The sequence below is a fragment of the Megalobrama amblycephala genome, linkage group LG4, assembly GCF_018812025.1.
Source record: "Megalobrama amblycephala isolate DHTTF-2021 linkage group LG4, ASM1881202v1, whole genome shotgun sequence".
In the NCBI taxonomy this organism is placed as follows: domain Eukaryota; kingdom Metazoa; phylum Chordata; class Actinopteri; order Cypriniformes; family Xenocyprididae; genus Megalobrama; species Megalobrama amblycephala.
In genome coordinates, this window is record NC_063047.1 from 41,077,134 (window position 1) to 41,095,390 (window position 18,257).

General features: G+C 36.2%; 2 protein-coding genes across 3 annotated transcripts; both read left to right on the top strand.

The window, feature by feature from the left end:
* The first annotated feature begins 20 nt into the window (after positions 1-20).
* Positions 21-10,566, top strand: slc2a8 (solute carrier family 2 member 8). Its single transcript, XM_048189344.1, has 10 exons — positions 21-305; positions 713-875; positions 1,100-1,306; positions 1,890-1,989; positions 2,776-2,987; positions 5,770-5,919; positions 5,999-6,107; positions 6,207-6,383; positions 9,392-9,537; positions 9,623-10,566. The coding sequence occupies exons 1-10, from the start codon at positions 220-222 to the stop codon at positions 9,767-9,769; spliced, it is 1,497 nt and encodes a 498-aa protein (XP_048045301.1). The 5' UTR covers positions 21-219; the 3' UTR covers positions 9,770-10,566.
* Positions 10,567-13,340: 2,774 nt separating this feature from the next.
* Positions 13,341-17,983, top strand: lcn15 (lipocalin 15). 2 transcript variants are annotated; one of them, XM_048189345.1, is made up of 7 exons: positions 13,341-13,515; positions 15,547-15,686; positions 15,833-15,909; positions 16,342-16,452; positions 16,547-16,648; positions 16,929-16,953; positions 17,811-17,983. In XM_048189345.1, exons 1-7 carry the CDS (start codon positions 13,414-13,416, stop codon positions 17,953-17,955), a joined length of 702 nt encoding a protein of 233 aa, XP_048045302.1. In that variant the 5' UTR covers positions 13,341-13,413; the 3' UTR covers positions 17,956-17,983. The 2 variants fall into 2 exon arrangements, with proteins under 2 accessions (XP_048045302.1, XP_048045303.1); XM_048189346.1 differs by having other exon boundaries at positions 13,343-13,515; positions 17,651-17,983.
* Positions 17,984-18,257: the final 274 nt, after the last annotated feature.

The following is an 18,257-nucleotide window of genomic DNA, read 5'->3' on the forward strand; positions in this document are numbered from 1 at the left end:
ATAATTGTCACATGCATCAGCTGACAATAATGACACTAGTTTTACTGAGAATAGCAGTTTTACCCGGGATGCCGAAACGCAAAGGCTTTGATAACGTTACATCACTGGCTGAACTTGTTCATGTGTTGTCACTTGTAAAGTATGACATAAAATTTGTCCGTGGCGATCATCTATGAACTTGATTAGCCTGCTTGATTATCATTTGTAAGAGGAGACACGATGGATCATGATGAGGAGACCAGACCACTGTTGGTCAATGATGAACAAACAGAAGAGGACAGATCCGAGCAGGACTCCTACCTGGAGTAAGTGTCACTGTATTGTCTTCAGGGGTTTTTCCTCTTACAAAAAACAAAAGTTACGTGAAGATCTCATGTGACAACGATGGTTATCACGGTGCTTCAAAGAACACCATGGTTTATATCCTCAAATAAATATAATACTACTCAATTACAGATAGTTGCCACTTTAAATGGTTATTCACTCAGTAATCTGTTCAAAGTTCATGAGGAAATATTCAAATATTGTCATACCAGAAATAAGTCTGCAATGACTTTCCACAAAGGAACCAGTTTGTGGAAAGTCATTGCAGACTTATTTCTGGAATGACAATGTTTTTACCACACCGGTAAACATAAACCTGTTCAACAAGGATATGAAACTTACTGAATGTTTATTGTTTCTTAAATCATTTTAATGTTTCTCTCAACAGTAAAGTTAAAAATGGGAAGTTATACATGGCCACATTCGCAGCAGTTCTGGGACCCCTGAGTTTTGGGTTTGTGCTGGGCTACAGCTCTCCTGCCATACCTGAACTCTGCAGAATCCAAGACCCGAGACTGCAGCTCAACAGAGATGAGGCTTCATGGTTTGGGGTATGTGAAAGCAATGTGTTTTTTTTTAATTATTATTATTATCAACTACAATGTGGCTGTACAGTAAAGGAAATGTCATTTTCAGTTCCCAGAACTTACATTTTCATTGTAGTGTCAGTGTGTTTAAAGAAGAACCATAATCGAAATGTAGTTGTCAGTGTATTGACATTTGATTGTCAAAAATGGGTTCAGATGTTTTAACATTATATTTTTGTGTCTTATAGTCTGTGGTGACCATTGGTGCGGCTCTTGGGGGTCTTCTGGGAGGATGGATTGTGGAGAAGATTGGACGAAAGTTGAGCCTTATGTTCTGTGCAATACCATTCATCTTTGGGTTTACCATCATTATTGCTGCTCAGAACCACTGGATGTTATATGTGGGCAGAGTTCTCACTGGTCTGGCCAGTGGAGTGACTTCACTTGTTGTACCAGTAAGAATACCTTATTTATTGCCATACAGAGTATAATAATTATAATAATAAATGTATTGATTAAATTAGTATTATTATAAAACATTAGTATAATTAGTATTATATTCATCATCATTATAGACTGTAACAGTCAGTTAACGAAAGTAAAAATCCTATTCATTTTCCCCATTAGAATTTAGCGATAAATACCTTACCTAATTTACCTATTCTGCAAAGAAATCTCCACCAATCAGAGCAAAGGAGCAAACCACTCCCATGAAGCCTGCAAATGATGTAATAGAGAGAATATTCCTATGCTCTCAGACTGCTTGAATGTTTGAATGCATTTTTAGCAATAGATGCTTCTGTATACAATCAACAGCTTTAAATAAATTGTTTCCTTATAGTTTCCTTAAATAAATAGTTTTATATTTCTCCATCGATTTTAATTCTATAATGTCATTCACAGTGCTTCATGGGATTGTAGATCTTTCCCTCATTAAAGCCATTCAACTTTTTGTCCAATTTTCAATTTTTGATTTTTTTCAATTAAGATCAATAGCACATTATCCATCTGACTTGTTTTTTCTCTCTGTTTCTGCAGCTTTACATCTCTGAAATGGCTCATGAGCGTGTTAGGGGAACTTTGGGATCCTGTGTGCAACTCATGGTTGTGATAGGCATTATGGGAGCCTATTTAGCAGGTATTGGCTCTCATTTAAGTCTTGTGACTGAATTACTTGAGTGCCTTTGAGAGTAATAGTTAGCTGTTACTCCAGTTAGCTGTATGAGATGATTGTTAATGTTTAATCAGAAGACACATTTGAACCTTTTTCACTGACCTCAGCGAGATCTTGCACATATATGCCTGGTTTTATGGAGAAGGCTTAATCCTAGTCCCAGACTAAAATGCATGCAAGTCAATTGTACTAATTTATCTTAAAATATGTCAGTGCCATTGTTTTGTCACAAGATGCACACCAGTAATGTTTTTTAAGGCATGTTTATAAAAGCTACTTAAATGGCCTAGTCTAAGCCCTGTCTTTGAAACTGCACTCCAATACTTCATTTGTTCTTTGAAATTTGCTTAGATGTGTGTGAATGCCATCCGAATTTCTTCTGGCAAGAATCCTTGTGGAATGACTCTAATGCTTTTCAGTATTGCATTAATGGAATAGGTCAGGAGTTAGCTCAGGAATGTCCCTCTTCAACATACACAGAGCCTGCATTGTACACGGCTCTATCTGAGCTGTGTTTACATGAAGAGTATGAAAACCTGACACATACTGTGTGATAGACAGTAGTAGTATATAACTATTATATACTATATAACGATACTGTGTGACATACAGTAGTAGTATATAACTTAAAAGTATCTCCAGTAAATTAAGGTGTGATTTATATGATGAAATGAGGGTGAGTAAATGATGACAGAATAGTAATTTTTGAGTGAAGTACCGCTATAAGTAATGCAAAATTAATTTTATCAGGTTTGTTCTTGGACTGGCAATGGTTAGCAATCACATCCTCTATCCCTCCCGCACTAATGTTGGTGTTTATGTGCTTCATGCCGGAGACGCCACGGTTCCTGCTCTCCCAAGGGAAAAGAAGAGAGGCAGAGGAGGCCCTGCGCTTTCTCAGGGGTCCTGATGCCCCTGCAGAGTGGGAGTGTGCGAGAATAGAAGAGGCCTACAAAAATGAAGTTAGAAATCACAAATTTCTCATTTCACATCTCAAACAACAAATGTTGAGCTGCTTTCAATACTAAAATCAACATGAATTGCCATTTTACCTTTTATAATGTGACTGTAATGTGAAAAAAATATATATATATTTTTTTGAGTGAACTGGAAATTCATTGACAAAAAATGTTGGGCAACTTAAAGGGCCTGTTTACACTTGGTCACTTCATGCATTTTAACAGATCAGATAGCTATCTGATTTGTTAAAACGGTTTCATTTACACGTGGCCACATAAATGTGTCTCCATAAAAAGAATATAAATCCGTTCTTCAATTCCAACGCTATATGCAAAGTTCATAGCAAAGAAAGCAACAGATATGTGCCACATCAAGACCCAATAGGAGAAAGAGTGGCAACAGCACTGGTAAAAAAAGATGATTGTGTGTTGAGCATCTGCAACTTATTTTCAGTTTTGTTTGCGTGTTGGCTTGCTGAAGAGATACTCAGCTACTCATCTGTGACAATGCATTTTAGCGCTGTCATATCGGGCTATAACGTCATATTTTTTAACATTTTGGGAGGAACAATATTTGCATATGTGGTTTCAACAACCAGGTGCATTTACACTTGTCCAGTTTAATCTGGAATGCATCTCAGAACACCTCCTGAAGTCTCGAAAGCGTTTCTGAGGGCATTTATACCTGGTCTTTTCACAATGGCATAGCTATCTGATCAGAGAAAACCCATGAAGTGACCAGGTGTAAACATGCCCAAAGAGTTAGTTCACCCAAAAATGAAAATTCTGTAATTTACTCACCCTCATGTTTTAAATTAAGATATGAGGGTGTTTAAATTTAATTTAGGCTTTAATTCAAATATATATAAATGCGTCAATGTGTATTAATATACAGTACATTGATCTAAGGCACATACAAAGAGCACATCAAATATGGTTTCATTAAAAGTATTTAAAGGTGCAATATGTAAGATTTTTGCAGTAAAATATCCAAAAACCACTAGGCCAGTGTTATATATTTTGTTCACTTGAGCACTTACAATATCCCAAAGGTTTCCAACTATTTGTAAATCGTGAGAAAATTGCAATTTTAACCAAGGCTCCGGGACGTGTGAGGAGTCGCCTGTCAATTGCATCATACCCGCGTTAACCCTCGGTTTCTGGTTTTATTTTGTAGAAACCATGGAAACACCAAAGAAGCTTTAATATATTACACATTTGAATAGACAAGGGAACAACTGTTTTGATATATTTATAGACAGAAAACTAATTATTGTTATATAGCTCAACACGTTTAGTCTTATTGTTTAAATCTAAATTTCTTGATTTTTTTTTTTTTTTTTTTTTTTTTTTTTTTTTTGCGAGTACCATGCTTTACCATGCCTCAAAACACTATTTTGTCAAGTAGCTAACATAGCATAATCAGATGCAGCTTTATTTTTAGTAACAGTAATACACAATTTTCTCCATCATAAAATACATTTTAAAATTAATTGCATGGCATTTATCAACACAAGCCATCCAGCATTTAATATGTTATTCTAAAATCGATCTAGCTTACTGCAGTGTGTCTCAAACAAGTGTCTCACAGCAGCCACCAAGCAAATGCACAGAGTAATGTTATAACATCATTTTCAACACTCTCAAATGTATCTAATATGAAAAACAGAGCTGCATTACCTCATACTTATGACCGGAAAAGCGGAAGCAGTGCCGGCGACTGTGGCATAATAAAAGTTCCGCTGCTCGTGAGGCGTGTGTTGCGCAATCGCTCCAGCGGCCTCGTTCAGCTCCCACAACACTCGGTCCTGCTCTGCTTCATACTACAGTAACATTAAAAATAATCGCATCCATGAACATGATTTATTCCCGAGTCCGATCCCTATTCTTTTGCACCGACCGTTGAGGTGAAAACCACATGTCCCAAGATTCCGCGCTCAAACGTGGCGTCATCAAACTATGCCTTTGTTTTGAATAGGCCTCTAGCGACCTCTAGCGGACAGAAATCCTACATACTGCACCTTTAATTTGTGTTCCGGAGAGGAGTGAAAGTATTGTGGGTATGAAACTACACGATGGCATATCATTATATAGAGTAATTAATGACCAAATTTTTTGGGGTGAACTATACCAAAGTCCCTTTAAGACAAGTCATTTCACTCGGCGGCCATCTTTGAAATGCCTCTTAGGCATTCTGGGCATCATGCAGCTCCAAAGCTGTTTGCCAAGCTTTCAATTAAATTTCATATTTGAAATCACCAATGAAATCTGACAACAACTGTCTCATAATTTTTTTTCCAAACGCTCGAATCATGACAAAAAAACCTGTATTTTTATGCTGGATCAAGCTAAAGCGCATGCACAGATCTAAATGCACGTCTCTTGTGCCTCATTTCGGAGGAAATCTTTTTTCTATAGAAACTGGTGATTCTAACGGCCGCTGCAGTGACACAATGACTTTACCAGATGGCGATTGGCTCTTATTTAGAAGGCGGGACTTATTCCGCCATATTGTGCGTTACACTTTCTCCCATTCAAAACAATACGAGTGACACGACTTGTGTTATTCTATAGTCTTTGACTATACCTTTAATTTTATTCAATATGAACTGATTGAATCATTAAATATGGGTGTTACCAACCAGAATTGAAGTTTCATTTTATCTTTGATTTTAAGTTTATTTTACTTTTCCATAGCTTTTTTTTTTTTTTTAATTAATAAATAAATAAAATTCTTTGTACAGCTGTATATAAGTCGCTAAGATTGATATTTAATTGATTACAGGAGCAAAGCTTCAGTCTGGCGGATCTGAAGGACCCTGGTGTCTATAAGCCTTTAGGTGTAGGCATTATGATGATGCTCCTCCAGCAATTTACTGGCATTAATGCCATCATGTTTTATGCAGAGACGATCTTCGAGCAGGCCCATTTCAAAGTGAGTGTTTTTGATGAAGCTCAAAAATCTTCATTCTACTGTTAATGCACACTGTAATGTTCTTTATTGTCTGCCACAGAGCAGCGATGTGGCCACTGTTATTGTTGCAGCCACACAGGTGGTCTTCACTGCAGTTGCTGCTGTTATCATGGACAAGGCTGGGAGGAAAGTTCTTCTCATCTTTTCTGGTAGAAGCATCTTTTATGGAATAATCTATTTGCACTGTTTTTGAAAAGAAAGAAAAATTCTTTAAAATTGATTATCTTCTATTTTGGGTCCCCCACAAGGTGTTACCATGTGTGTTAGTGAAGCAGTGTTTGGAGTGTATTTCAAGTTGACTGTGATGAAGCACAATAACTCCTCACTGACGAGTTTACTAACAGACGCCCAGGGTCCTCTGGCGGAGCAGCCCCCGACAGACCTGGCCTGGCTGGCTGTGGGAAGCATGGGCCTTTTTATTACAGGTTAGAAGAAATGTATTTCACTGAAACTTACCATAGAACAAGAATTATTCTGCAGATGTATTAAGATTTGCTGCTGTATGTGGTCAAGATAAAATGATTAGATTATTCTAGGCTAATACTCCATACATAGTGAGGAAGTTATTCGCAGTTTGTTTGTTTGTATGTGCAGTGGGGTGTAAAGATTCACTTGTTTTCTCGATGCATTGATTTCAAATCCTGCCAATGCATATGCATCAATCGTGAATCATGGATTTTTGAATCATGAATCATTTGTTTCTGTCAAAAATTTAATTAAAATGCAAAAAAAAAAAAAAAAATCAAATGAATTGCAGTATATACCTGAATGATGCATTTACTTAACCAAAAAAATTGTGTGGAATGTTGGACACTTCATGGACTCAACTGTTGCAGCTTTCTTTGCGTAGCCAGTGGGGAGGGACTATCAGACTTTTTATCAAACAGTTGCAGGATGACAAAATAACCTTATATAATTCATACACCAGAGGTTCTCAACTCTGGCCATCTAGGTCCACTTCCCTGGAGAGTTTAGCTCCAAACATTAGCTGTGTTCAAAATCACCCGCTATATCCTCATTCCGTATTCCCTACATTTCTCAACTAATAAAGTCCACTTGAAGGAGTGAATGAAAACAAGTGAGTGAATTTGGACACTGAGTGTGGCAGAAGGGCGAGATGGTCCTCACTGCAGAACTAATTAATTTAATTAATCCAGATCCATCCAGATCCAACTCCTCTCACTTTGCATATTCCTAAACCTACCCGTCTCCACCACCTGATCCTTAAACATACCCATCTCCTCCCCCTGGATCTGGATCTAACACCTACCACTTTACATATTCCTAAACCTACCCATCTCCACCCCCTGATCCTTAAACCTACCCATCTCCACCCCCTGGCTCTGGATCCAACTCCTCCCACTTTACATATTCCTAAACCTACCCATCTCCACCCCCTGATCCTTAAACCTACCCATCTCCACCCCCTGGCTCTGGATCCAACTCCTCCCACTTTACATATTCCTAAACCTACCCATCTCCACCCCTGATCCTTAAACCTACCCATCTCCACCCCCTGGATCTGGATCCAACTCCTCCCACTTTACATATCCCTAAACCTACCCGTCTCCATCCCCTGATCCCTAAGGCCCAATCCCAATTCTATTTTATACCCCTTCCCATTACCCCTACGCCTACCCCTTCCCCTTGCCCCTTGAAACAGAGTGTCAAGGGGTAGGGCTAAAAATATTCCCCTAAGAAATGGGACACCACTACTAGACCGTTACACGTCATCACACGTTTTGCTGTGTATTTCGATTTCAAGAAATGCTGCTCGTTTTCTGCACGAAAACGTATGAGCCTGCGTGTTTCCTCAGGAGTCCCTGGTTGATACAGAACATACAATACTGATGAATAAGCACGCAAACTGAATGCACTTTTTGAGTATATCATGTAACGTACACGTATTTATGGACGTAACCACAACAAAACAATACATTAATCAGGCATGCGGCAAAAAGACAAGTTAGCTGCCACCAGATTTGAATTTATGTTGTCAAATCAACGCGGGTTTCAATAAAATATAAAAAAATATGTTGTGGAACTATCATAAAGGAAAAAACATTAGCGAACTTTTTTCATAGCGATTTTAACAAATCTTTTTTCAGAGAACTTCATCTAATAACACACCCAAAAACCTAATTTCCCTAACTTTCATTATTTTTGTTCCTGCTATTGATAGTATAATACTATCATCTTTTTTTTTATTACCAAAAATCATAAACTTTGTTTTCTTTAGATTTAATGACAACCTATTAACGTCAAACCATTCCTTTACTTTAACCATTTCTTGTTCCATACTAATTACCAATTCATCTCCATCCCCTGGATCTGGATCCAACTCCTCCCACTTTACATATCCCTAAACCTACCCATCTCCATCCCCTAGATCTGGATCCAACTCCTCCCACTTAACATATCCCTATAACTACCCATCTTCACCCCCTGGATCTGGAACCTGGATCTCGTGTTCTGCAGTGAGGAGCTACTGGGAAGGGCTTTCGCTTTTGCATAGTTTGTGCTTGCTGTTTAATAATCATTTGAAACTCAGCAAACTGGCAGCTCCACTAGTAATGAAAAGATTTATATTGGAAACTAGCATGTACAGTATAAACCTTAATTAAGCAATTTAATAATCAATTAAAAAATAATTTATACCTGTATAATATTATGCTGTACCCACATTGGACCAGCAGTTTTGAAAATTGATGGATGGATGATTCAGCTGTGGGCGTATCTTCTGGCAAGACATGGGAATTAATTCGGCACAACCCTCACAATGCATTATGGGTATTCTTTAGACGTTGAGTGTACATCAGTTGTACACTCCTTATTTTCATGCATTATGGGATTCAGTAAGTGCACTCGATAACATCCACTATGGTTTGTGGACACCACTACAAATGGCTGTCCCCTCAAATAGTGCCCTATTTCAGAGTATGGGGGTGATTTCGGACACAGCCAGTGATTAAACTCACCTGACTATAACTTTCTAGTAATCCTGAGGACCTTGATTGGCTTGTTCTTAATCTTATGAATGCACTTATGAAAAAACACCTATGAATTGTTAATAGAATTGATTCACGGGCTGCCCAAAGATTCACAACCCTAATGTTCTGTTTAGGAATGGGTTCATCTAAAGCCTTTGATAAAATAATAGACTTGTGGACTTTCTGTCCATCTAAATAATGAGTATCAATTATTTTACAGATGTAGACTGTAAATTGAGAAAAAAAAAAAAAAAGCAAAATATACAGTGATATCTAGTTTTCTTGCTACTTCATGCCTCAAAGAAAAATTATTTCTCAAAACGTTTATGTAGCTATACTTGCGATGTTGTCCATTTCATATTTTTGGTGAAATATGTGTAAGACGAGTGAGTGAACAGACTGTAGTTAGTCTGACTATATGTTACATACTGTATGTTAACCAGGTTTTGCTCTCGGTTGGGGTCCTACTCCTTGGTTGGTGATGTCCGAGATCTTTCCCACGCGAGTGAGGGGATTAGGCAGTGCTCTGTGTGTGCTTACCAACTGGACCTGTGCCTTCATTGTCACCAAGACCTTCCACAACCTTATGGTGAGCTGACTGTTATATATTTTCCCCATAAACGTTTTAGGTTTAATGAACAGGTCCGATACTGAATCAATAATGTTTCTTTCAGGATGCCATAACTAGTGCAGGGACATTCTGGATGTTCTCAGGACTGTGTGCTCTCAATGTCATCTTCACTGCTGTGTTTGTCCCTGAGACTAAAGGCAAAACTTTGGAGGAGATTCAAGCTCGTTTTAAAGGGACTTATCAGCGCTAGACAATTTTTCTCAGTGCCAACATCAAAATATTGAAGAAACAAGTTGCACTGACATGTTAGAAACATCTAATGTTTTAAAATAATGAAAATGTTTACAGATCGAAAATGTGTATTTGACACTTTTCTGTTCTCTTAATGTGATTTGTCATTGAATTAGCGTGATAGATAGTGGCTGATGTTTCAGTGTTCAAGAATTTTTAACATGACTCATCATACTGTTACTATGGGTACACCCTTAAACATCATGACTTTACATTGTGTTTATTTTTGAGCTTCTTTGCAAGTCACATGATGGATGTTTTTTTAGAAAGGTCTCTCAATATATTGTGCATGAACAACTATTCGTTTGACGCAGAGTTTTTAAGCTTTTTTCCATTAGTTTTCATTGCATTTCCTCTGTATCAAGATAGTAGCTCATGTTACGTTTTAAAATTAGTATGTGCGTGGCTCACATTCTAATTTAAAATGTAACTCAACTACTATTTGATCTGATTTGATCAATCTCAAAAATATTTCTGAAATGTTGAGTATAACTTGAAACTCATTTTTATATTCTGTAGATATATTGTTAGAAAAGTAAAATAAGAATTTAATTACCTGCACTGGTGACCTACATAATTTTTTTTTCTGACCTCACTTTTTCATTTTATTTGGTGTATAACAAAGAAATTGAACCAAGTGCGATAATACTAATTAATACTAATTCCTTTAATATACATGGTTACTGAAGAACTCTTTGTTGTTTGCTTCATTCATGAGGTGAGCAAAATTAAACCAAACTCTCAAAAGTGAAGATGTATTGCTTTGGAATGTGGTGCTGAATGATCACAGTATTACACACTGTACTTTAATAATATCAAGGATGAATAATAACATGCCAAATTATGTGATATGCCAAAAAAAAATTTTTTTTTTTATTAAAAAAGGAATTTTGTAAAATGTTATTTCTATAATTCTGATGATTCAGATAAAATGAGCAGCCTCAACATTCTTTGTCAAATGACTTTTTTCCCCTAATAAATCACTTTTATTATTTTTGCCATCTGGTACTAGATAGTGGTTATAAGCAGTTGGGGGTAACTTGAGTTATGTAATCAGATTACTTTTTTTTTTTTTTTTTTTAATTGCTGAAGTATAAGTGTTGAACTTTCTTCTCCTGTGTCCTACTCTTCTGCAATCCAGAAATGGCAACACAGCTGAAAGGTATTTTTGGGGGCCCAGGTGAAAAAATATATTTCTATAATGTACTTAAAGTGCTCTATATTCGTGCACTAATTTTGTACTTAATATACTAAAAAAAATTCTCTTTAGTACTTCTTAAAATAATCTTAAGAACATCTAAGTGTACTCAACTGTGCTATTTTGAGACACCAAGAAATATGAACTAAAATGTGCTTTTAATATACTATCTCTGTATTTAAAAAAATATATTTAGTTACCACTTGTAGTACACTATGGGTTCAAATGTACTATAAGTAGTATCTAAATACATTTTTTAAATACAGAGATAGTATATTAAAAGCACATTTAAGTTCATATTTCTTGGTGTCTCAAAATAGCACAGTTGAGTACACTTAGATGTTCTTAAGATTATTTTAAGAAGTACTAAAAATATTTTTTTAGTATATTAAGTACAAAATTAGTTCACAAAAATAGAGCACTTTAAGTACATTATAGAAATGTACTTTTTTTTCACCTGGGGGATGCGCCCTCTACTTTACAGCCGTGAATTTGCATTTCCTTCAGCCTGAGACTTATTCATTTAACTTTTGGTGTGGAAGAGCCTTTAGATTTCAACTGTGGATATCTGCAGGTCAGAGTAATCAAAGCAATGGGGTGTCCCGAAAGCTCTTTCTTTACAATTGGTTAATTTCAAGCTACCTTTCGCAAGATGTCCTCACTGCAGCCTGTATTGCGATGACATACTGGATTTATGCTGCTTTCACATGCTAGCGGAAATTTCCTACTTCCCTACTTTCGGAAGTTGTGATTACAAGCGCCTCACATTCAAGTGCCTTGTTGTCGGAAAGAACAGGAACCGTGGAGGACACCAGATTTATTCTTGCCTGTTAATTGGAGAAATCTTATTAAAGCCAAAATTATATTTAGCGTCCCATTCACCAACCATACATTCACCATGCTATCTATAGTCAGCTTGCTGATGATTCTGGAATTTACGTTAATTCCGATAGCTAAGGAGGCAGCATAAAATCCAATGCGTAGTGGATGTGTGATTTTTCCCAAACCAGGTTAAGGTGTAGGGTAGATTTAGGGGTTAGTATTTGTTGTAGCATTGTGTAGGCAATTATCACTGTGATTGACGTAAGTAATGAAATCATTTGAATCGGCTGCTGGTCGTAGTTTATGCTGAACTGGTTTTGGGGGGAAAAAATAATTTGTCAACTACATATTGGATTTAATCCAGTATGTAATCACACAACAGGCTGCAGCAAGGACAGTCTTGCCTGTTAGGGTGTGGGGTTGGGTTTGGGGATTAGTTTCTGTTGTAGCATTGTGTATCTTTCAGAACCATAACCATTTAAAAATGCAAACTGCTGTCCATTAATGTAAAGAACTAGTAGTAGCACAAAAGTAGCTGTAATTAACAAGATTACCCAAAACTATATAGACATAGAGTAATTCAACATTAAATTTCAATTTGTTTATTTCTTTATTTATTCTAACATATTGCAGTTCCTGTTTGACATTTAATGTATTGTGATGTTGTTCATTAATGAGTCATCATGGTTTGTGTGGTCTTATGATTTTATTAACAAAGTTCAGGAGGAGCACGTTCAGATAATCTACCCAATTAGCAAGAGTGAAGGCCTATATATAGCTGACTTACCTCTGTCCTACGACAGTTTTCCACCACCCCAACTCCTCACTCCTCTGTTCATATCCCAAACAGGGATTTGGGGGAGTACTCTGGGTTCAGACAAAATTCCAAGTTCGGAGCCCTCCCTTCGTGCATCACGCCAAATATGCATATACTCAGATTAAAATCTGATTAAATGTAAGAGTGAACTTGTGAAATTACTAGCGGCTTACAGCTGTTGTTTTTATTTTTTAAAGTATGTGCATAAAGTTGCACTGCCTGAGAAGTAGCCCATCAGAGAGGTATTAATGGGTATTAAGAGATCTCTGTTTAATTCAAGTCTTTGTGCATCAGTGTACACAAGAGTAATGTAGAGATTGATGTCGTAATGTTTGTGTGGACCAGTGTAAGTCAAAGTCCAGGGTCATCTTACACCCACAGTCTGTTCCTGTAGAACAACATTGAAAGCAGAGTTGTCCAAAGATTGTTTAAAAAAAGCATTATGTTGAAAGTGCCGTGTTTGCAATGTCCTCATATGTTTCTGTTTATGTCTAATCCTCAGTATAATACCTACACGATTCTGTTCTATCAGATTCTCTAACATACAAAAATTCTTGCCGTTTTAAAAGTCTGCATTGCTGGTCTGCAGTTAACTGGAAAATGACGGTACACATGCATTGTGTATTAGGGGCTGGCCTCCTGTCTTTCACAAACATTGCCTTGCTGTTGGCAAATATAAACCCAAGAGTTTCCCCAATGCTTCTCTGATATGTCATTAGTTTTGCGTTCTTTCCTTTTTCCATCCAGAGTTGTTTGAACTTTCAGCATGACTCTGGAATTAGCACTTTTGCTTTGCATGTTTTTGGGGACGCATGGTTTCAACAAACAGTATCCTATTGAACCTCAGCCCAACTTTGATCTGGAGAAAGTAAGTATGATTTTTCAATTGTTTGGGTTGGGTTAGTAGTTTAAGCATTGAATGCATGTTTCTCATTTAATAGCAGAGACATTTCAAATTAATCTATGTTCACAGCATTACATTTGTTGCAAAGAGGCCAAACTGCAGTGGGATATCAAGTGTCACATATCACAATATGTACTTAAAGCATGGATCATGGTTCATCAGCTTACACTGTCAGAAAAAAATGTGCAAGAATTGTACCTTTAGGGTTACAGCAGCTTGTCACTGGGGCAGTACCCTTAAAAGGACAACTTTGTACCTTATTTACCCCTAAACTGTGTATTTTAGTACCTTAGAGTAGCAATATCTATGGTACTGCCCCAGTGACAAGCTGTTGTAATGCTATGGTATTTGCACTTTTATTGAGTGTACATTTATTTATATACAAGAATGAAAATCAACGGTTTTGATGTATATTGAATAGATGCAGTGATGTGAAAATGTATTCATAATTCCTGCTTTAATTGGTGATACGAGTTACTTAACATTACAGTTTTTTACAACCGCTAGGACACATTTCTCGATACTTAAGTCACTGTTTCAAAAGTCTTCACACTAGTTCGTCAAACCAACTTGGCACAGCAGTTAATTTCACATTTAAAATGCACTAAAACTACCAAAACACTTCATACATGTCTCAAATCAAGTCATTCTGCCATAACACTGGCAAAGGTTTTCATCCAACAAACACACTATGTCAATCATTAAACACAGTCCTAAAAACACTAACATCAGGTAGCATGATGCATGATAATGATTTATTTTGTAAAAGTTCTTTACAAAACAAGAATGACACTCTCTACTGCTTATAATTCACTGCAGTATCTTTTACATAGCCCATGTTTACATTACAGTAAAAAATTATTACCAAGTTTTCCCCTTTTGAATGGATGGTAATGAAACTGAAAGACTAACGCTTGTGTATGTGTTCATTTACATCTAATTGCTTTGATAGTATTTGATGTTTTAGATTCAGAATATATTTCAATATGGTATTACTGTAGAAATGTTGCTGTCTTCTGTCTTATTCATTTTTGTGTTGTGCTAGGTTTTCAACTTAAAGGATTAGTTCACTTTCAAATAAAATTTTCCTGATAATTTACTCACCCCCATGTCGGTCATTTTTTTTTTTTTTAAATGTAAATGTATATGCTTTATATAAACAAATGATCGCCTTCCAAGTGGTTCAGCCAAAACCGCACTTTCGTATTCTTAAAAAAAAAAAAAAAAAAACTTACGGAACGAACGCAGCGCCAGTTCCATTTTTCCGTAAGTAGAATAGGGAAGGTGTAGGACATACAGCGAAAGCTTTCTGAAGAATACGAAAGTGCGGAACCACTTAGAAGGCAATCATTTGTTTATATAAAGCATATAAATTTACATTTTTTTCGAAAATAACTGATCGTTTCGCTAGATAAGACCCTTATTCTTCGTCTGGTATCGTTTAAAGCCCTTTGAAGCTGCACTGAAACTGTAATTTTGACCTTCAACCGTTTGGAGGCCATTGAAGTCCACTATAAGGAGAATAATCCTGGAATGTTTCCTCAAAAACCTTAATTTCTTTTCATCTGAAGAAAGAAGGACATGGACTTCTTGGATGACATGGGGGTGAGTAAATTATCAGGAAAATGTTATTTGAAAGTGAACTAATCCTTTAAGTTTAACAGTTTTGAAAAGATGTAAGCATGTGCAAATTGGCCTGTATAGTACATAGGTACATGAGACCATACAATAAGGTCTCATTACCCAAACCATCACATCTTTCAAGAAGCACCTGAAGACTCACCTACCTTCAGGTTTGACAGAACATCTAAGTGTACTCAACTGTGCTATTTTGAGACCATGAATATGAACTAAAATGTGCTTTTAACACACTATCTCTGTATTTAAAAAAAAAAAATGTATTTAGTTACCACTTGTAGTACACTTGAACCCATCTTTCATACAGCAAACTTTTACTTCCTTTTTACCAAAATTTTTACTTCCTTTTACTGTCAGTTTTCAGGTGAATGGTACCGTATTGGACTTGCAGATGAGTCAGAGCTGTTTGCGAAGTACAAAAACCACATAAAGCTTTCTAAAGGTCTTCTGGTACCAGATACCAATGGAAATGTGAACCTGACCATGTGGACCATGAGGTGCATAATTTGACAAGATGTTGTTTCATATTTACATTATCACACCATCTCGAATAACAAAGGGAAAACATATTGTGATGGGGAAATGAGGTTAAACATAACATTTGAGCTCTGCGTTAATGATCTGTATATATTTGAACTAACAGACCATATGGATGCTCCGTCATTGTTTATTCATACGAGAAGACAGATGTTCCTGGAGAGTTCACTTACTTTAGCCAAAGTAAGCTATCATTTCCTCTTTCAAACATCTTTGTGCTCATTTCTTATCACGTGATGTCATGATTCACACACAGAACACCAGTAACTCTCAAAAACTTTTGAATGCATTTAAATCAATTTATTAATAATTATTATACAGCATATTGAGAATATAGTGCAAAATTGTTACCTTACAAATTTTTACCTTACAAAATATATCTACCTTATTAAACCCTTAAAAAGTTTTGTTGATATAAATTAATGTTTTTAGGTTGATTCAGTTATATTAAATAATATTTTAATTAAATATAGGTTAGCATTTTTTCAATATATTTAGCTTCACTCTGTATACTTTTCAAACTTTATATACTTCAATTTTAGTATGCACTTCAACTACACATGCATCACATCCCTTAATTTAAAATTAACATGATATATCTGACCTTTTGTTAAGGGCACAAGATAACAAAAGACGTCACGATAGTGGAGACCAATTACACTGATTATAGTTTGGTCCTTAAATACAAGAACATGGACAAAGAGTACACTCAAGTAGCTCTTTATGGTAAGTCTAAACTGATGATGTAAAAGATATATCACATATGCTGTCTTGGACATATTGATGAAGCATGCTAATTTGTCAGAAACATTGCTCCTAGGACGGTCATCCATACTAAGACCCGATCTAATTGAGAAATTCAGATCTTTTGCTTTATCTCTGGGCTTTTCTGAGGAGGCCATTATCGCCCCAAAAGATCTTGGTAAGTTTGCATGTGATATAATAAACATAAACTGTTTATGTCAGACTGCCACACTGCAAAAAAACAGGAATAAGCTGCACTGAGGCTAATGTTTAATATTTAGGTGACCTTAAATAGGGCCTCTAAAGTTTGCTGAATCAACAAAACACCACACACACACAGAACAAACATGTCACTCTTAACAGGAATCATTCTCAGATGTTGATCTACGTTTTTACGTTTTACAATTATACATAAATATGCTGATTTGTAATGCATTTTTAATGTTTTTTTTTTTTAGATCCCTGCCCTATCCTAGAACCAAGGTATGGATTTACCACTTCCTCATATAAATAAGAGGCTGGGGCTTGTTGTCTGTATATGCCTACAAAAAGCAAAACATTCTACCGTTAGTGCTCAAGAAATAACATACAGTTAATTTACAGTATGTTGTCACACTAGACTGGGTAAACCTGTGTAATACTGATTGAGATTTTACAATGACTCTTATTATAACATCCTTACACCAGTAGGTGGCGACAAGTGACCGTCTTTATGAGTGAGTCAGTGAACCAATGATTCGTTCAAAACATACTGATTCATTGAACGAAACGGTTGATTCTGATTTGGATGTGTTTGGTAGTTGGAAGTATTCTCGTTGGCTGAGCAAAAACAGACAAAGTATTGTGTATAAAATGTAAGTTACTCAATATTAACTTCTTGTTTATTGTATAAATGCAATATCACACTGGGAATCATGCTGGTCTGAATATCAGCATGTGGGCTATGGCTAAATTGAAGTAATGACAACATGTTTTGAAATTGATGTTTAAAACCAACATACAACACGTTTGCGTAGCTGGTGTTTCAAAACCTTATCGCTACAAGCACTTGTGACAACTAGCCCCAGTCTCCCTGTTGCTGAAATACATGGGACTATAATGTGACGTTGTTGATGTAAAACCCATGAAAAGCCTTGTTTTATCAAATCTAAAATATACACCACTGTTCACTCACCTGCAGGAATACAGCAGAATTCAGAGAGGACAAATCTGCACAAACTGTTAATCAATCAGTCTTTGCCACTGAGAATCTTTCCAAAGTGTGATTGATTGGACAGGATGTTTTTATCAGTAACACACTCGAACTCTATAACTAATTGTATACTTTCACCATCTTTCAGCCAGCCGTGGAGTCAGACCTTGGGTTACATATACTCAGTTTTGTTACACATTTGGGGAACAGTGTTTGTTTTAACGCAAACAATCATTGGAGAAATGCAACACTATAACATTGTCAATGTAACGCAATTCATGCTACAATTGTAAAACCAGCAGGTGGCGCTGTTGTATTCATCCAGCATCACTGTTAACCTCTAATAATGTAGTGTTCCACCTGACACTGATGTTTACAAACAGGCAGTGCTACTGATAATGGACATGTATTAGTGTGGTTGCTTGCTTAATGTTTACAGAACATTTGTGTCAAATCATTGTGATAATTTTACAATTCCACTGTATTTCTTTTTTTTTTCTTTTTTTTTTTTGCAATTAAATAAAACAAATAGGCTCATTCTTAATGGTCATGATTCAATATGTTACAAAACAAATAAATAGGCTACATTTATGTG